The 4,386-nt window shown below is 40.0% G+C and overlaps 1 protein-coding gene across 2 annotated transcripts in view; it reads left to right on the top strand.

The window, feature by feature from the left end:
• The first annotated feature begins 436 nt into the window (after positions 1-436).
• The window catches only part of ANXA13 (annexin A13), a 56,699-nt gene continuing 52,749 nt past the window's right edge, over positions 437-4,386 (top strand). The window contains exons 1-2 of one of the 2 annotated variants that reach the window (XM_007456043.1): positions 494-508; positions 1,869-1,991. In XM_007456043.1, the coding sequence (XP_007456105.1) occupies positions 494-508; positions 1,869-1,991 (138 nt within the window). Of the gene's footprint in view, positions 509-1,868; positions 1,992-4,386 lie in introns of both variants that reach the window. The other variant, XM_007456044.1, reaches the window with a different exon arrangement.

Raw genomic sequence — 4,386 nt, 5'->3', positions numbered from 1 at the left:
TTTTTTTTTTTTTTTTTTGGCCGCACCATGCGGCTTGCGGGATCTTAGTTCCCCAACCACGGATCGAACCCATATTTCCTGCTTTGGGAGTATGGAGTCTTAACCACTGGATCACCAGGGAAGCTCCTAAAGGTATACAATTTTAAATGAACACCTAAAATAAAAAAGAGTAACTCTTTCAATAATCCGCGAGTGAGAAAGGTTTAGCCCTTTAGCTGTGGATAAGATATTCAACTTGCAAAGCCAACACTCGATTTATTAATAAATATTTTAATTTTAAAAGATGGCCAACCAAGGCAGCGTGGGCAGGTTAAGATCATTTGTAGCTGCTGCCACTCCCTACCCATCCCTAACAATGTATTCAAATGCAATGCCAACGGTTACTTATTAAACTCAAGCGATATTATGCCCTGGGAAAACCATTATAAACTTGGACTGTAGGAGAACTGATCTCTTAATGAAATACAGAACAACTATCTCTGCAAAAAAGAAAATGGGCAATCGCCATGTAAGTATTTATTGCTTTCGGGAATCAAACCAAGTTCTAATTTTGGTTAGCATGTGGAGAAATTTAAACTACGAAATCATGATTGATACTTTTATACTTTATCATTGTGATCACTCCTAATTGTTGGTTTTCACAACAGCAAACCATGCTTTCAAAATGCATTTGGAATGTGTTTTTTCTCCATTAGTCAGAAATCTCTTTGGAGGCGTGAAAGAGAAGTGTTTAAAACAAGGTGGTAAACAGTGCCTTGCAGAGAGCAAGCAGTTAAAATAGTATTTAAGGAATATATGACTAAAGATGTTAGTTTGCAGCAAAGCTGCACAAAGTTTCATAGACTGTGCCCATCGGTGTTTTGGGAATACAGGCTCATGTTGCAAATATCAGTAGATAAAGACACAAGTATTCTCATAAACCTATACAACTTGGATTGAAAGGTGAAAATATCCCAGTATTTTTTCTAAACAGCACCAAATGACCAGATATTTGCAAATACTCACGGAATGGATTTAATATTTTACTTTTCTTCTGAAATGTCTAGGCTCATGTGAATAGCATGTCTATAAACTATTAATGGCTAAAAACTGACAAAAATACTACCATTTGGAGCTAACTATGCATAAGGCAGGTCAGAGTTAAATCTTGATTTTTTTTTTTTTTTTGCAGTGAAAAAGGTATACTTAAAGCTATGGCAATAAGAATTTTAATAAGGTTTTGCTGCACCTAATGTGCCTTCCCACAGGAAGACGGATTTATTGTGTGTACACTAGGAGTGAAGAGAATAAAACTCCAAAATCTTCTGTAAAGTAGAACTTTGTTAATAAGGTTTTCTCCTTTGCTCTAAATCAAACTTGTGCTCAGATGGTGGCAAACCTACAAGCGTTTTTCTCCAAAGAGGCATTATTTTTAAAATCATCTGTAAGTAGCATTTTCATACTAGCCAAGGTTACAAAGCTTCCATTTAGATTATCTTTCAGAGAAACTGAAACCTACTTTTAAAATACTTCTGATCCTGGAAAAAATTTTTTAAATAATAAAATAAAATACTTCTGATCCTGCCTGGGCTCCCTGGTGGTCCAGTGGTTTGGACTCCAAGCTTCCAGGGCAGGGGTCATGGGTTTGATCCCTGGTCAGGGAACTAAGATTCCGCAAGCTGTGCAGCGCAGCCAAAAGAAAAAAAAATTTTTTTAATAAATAAAATAAAATACTTGTGAACCATGCAGAGGACCTCAGGAAAAATCATCGGCTCCTGGTTTAGCAGCTTAAGAGGATGTTTTCACCCCTTGAAAGTCACCCCTTGAAAGGGGCAGCTGGCTTGTGTGAGTGGTCTAGCATTTTATGTATTTCTTTTTTGAATCCCCAGAGCCAATCTTACTCCCTGTCAGAAGGCAGTCAACAGTTGTACGAAGGGCAGGCCCAATCCTTGGCAGCCGTGCAGCCTCTCAGCCACCCATCAGGGAGTGGAGAGCCAGAGTTCCATCAGCCTGTAAGCACTTTATTTTCCCTCCAAATCACAGGTATGGCCAGGTTTTCTCATGGGCCCATATTACTCACCAGTGACTTGTTATACTGGACCGTCTACAATCCTCTGGTCTGAAAATGTCACCATCAGGCATTACTTCCAAGCAGGGAAATTTTTCCCTAGAAAATGTTTGTTATAATATTTGCAGCTAAGGTAAAAATGCAATTTAGGAACTCAGCTTCCCTTCCCAACAGTGTCCGCTTAATGGTGTCCTGGAACAGAGTACATGATCCTACACTATGCCCCTGTGACATTGTAGAAAATATTAGTGGAATTTAACATGTGCATAAAGAATGAATATGCTCTAAGACTGTGTTTCTAGATGAGTAAATGCAAAACCTTTTTAAAGGACAGATTACTGCATTAGACAATGACTTGAATAGGTACAAACTTAAAACTACGATGCTTATAGTTTTAAAGCAACTACACAACCAAAACAAATTTGCAAACTAAATGCTAGTAAAATTCAAGTCCATGATGTGCAAAAGTATGTTATTGATTTAGTGTAACAGATAATGTTATTTTGCTGAGATTAAATGTAAAAGTGGCGCAGATTGCTATAATGTGGTTTTTCTGAGTTGCAGCATGTCTAAAATATGATGCAGTGTGTGACTTCTTAGCTCTCCTGTCACGTTTCTCTATCCAAACTACTGAGAAACTTCTGTTTGTAAGACTCCCTGTAAGACAATTGGGCCTTCTCTTGGCTAAAATGCAGGCTTTTTATATTAAACCTCCCTCTGTTCTCTGTTCTTTTACCATGAGCTTGTAACAAGTAAAGTATGGCTATTTGGCATGCTTTTTAAATAGAAACACAAATGCAGGCATTGAAGTCACGTGCTAGCCCCTGCTCATCCTGATGATACAGTATGCTTTATATTTGTTTTTATATATTAGTTATTATCAGCACTAAAGACACTATATAAAAAGCCTACTAGGAAGGTTGAATTCCCCAAAATATGTCCACAAACCAGAGTCCACAGATAACTGTTTGACAGATATTGCTCTAAAGCCAATAGAATGTTGGCCAGGAAATTACATTTTCCAAGGTACTCTGATATGGAACCCTAGCCAATTCTGAAAACTGAAAAATTACTTTTTTTTCACTTTCCTCCAATCCTTTTGCCATCATTTTTTGAACTCAAGACATAGTGTTTGTGCCTAACCTATTTGGAGCAGTAATAACGGATATTTGGATATTATCATTTGCTGAAACACAGTGTTCAGAGTTTGCTTAGCCTGGAGGCCATGTCCCTGTGCTCAGTGAGCTCTGTGCAGAGACAGAAAAATAGATCCACAGGAAAAAGCTTAGGTTCAGCCAGATGACTCTTCTATTCTACTGTGTGAATTGTTTTCAAGAGAATCACCGTCTAGAGGAAAATAGAATATTGACACAAAGAGTGAGATGACTTTTCCTTAAGAGTGTGGCTATAGGTGGCAGAGTCATAGACAGGGAGCAAGATCTAGGGGTGCCACGGATAAATGTGGAAATAATCACAAACTCAAGAGGACTGTTGATTTCTGGAAATTTTTTTCCAGACTAATGCACAGGCGCTAGAAAGGACTGCTGCCTTGTTACTCATAGTATGGACCCTGGGCTAGCAGCAACATCCACATGGCCTGGGTGCTTCTAGAAATGCAGAATCTCAGGCCCACTCAGACCTACTGAATCAGAATCTACATTTTAACAAGATCCTCAAGTGATTCCCATGCATGTTAAAGTCTGCGGAGCAATGGACTGGGGAACAAATTCTTAAACTGCACTGGGTGTTGGAGTCACCTGGGGAGTTCTAAAAACCACTGATGCCTCCTGAGTCCCACCCCCAGAGAGTCTGAATGAATTAGTCTGGTGGTTGGCCTGGGCATTGGGATTTCTAAATGCTCCCCAGGTGATGCTAATGAGCACAGAGTTTGAGAAACAGTGAACTGCACACCACGATCCGGACAAGACTAGCTCAGCACACCGCTGATGTCATTCTGAGGGTCCGTAAATGAAAACCAACTTGTAAATGTTAGAACATCTGCTCAGCGATCTGCCACAGTGTTTGTCAACATGCCACATTTATGACTCACTTGTGGTAATATTTAGCCAACACAAATATTGTCTGAAATGGAGACTAGTTTGGGACGTGTAGCAGGAGTTCCGAACCAGCAAGTTCAGAAGAAGGTGGATCGGGAATACCTGGGAGCTACATGACAGGTGGGGCCAGGTCCAGATTCCTGAGAAAAGAAGGGAGGCTCTAGAGACAGGTGAGAATGTGTTTGGGAATTTCAGACAAAAGTAAGCACGGCTTGGGGCTTCCCTGGTGGTGCAGTGGTTGGGGGTCCGCCTGCCGATGCAGGGGACACGGGTTCGTGCCCC

Source organism: Lipotes vexillifer, unplaced genomic scaffold, assembly GCF_000442215.2.
Source record: "Lipotes vexillifer unplaced genomic scaffold, Lipotes_vexillifer_v1.1 scaffold84, whole genome shotgun sequence".
NCBI lineage: Eukaryota > Metazoa > Chordata > Mammalia > Artiodactyla > Lipotidae > Lipotes > Lipotes vexillifer.
The sequence above is the reverse complement of the archived record's forward strand: the minus strand, read 5'-3'. Positions and strand labels throughout refer to the sequence as shown.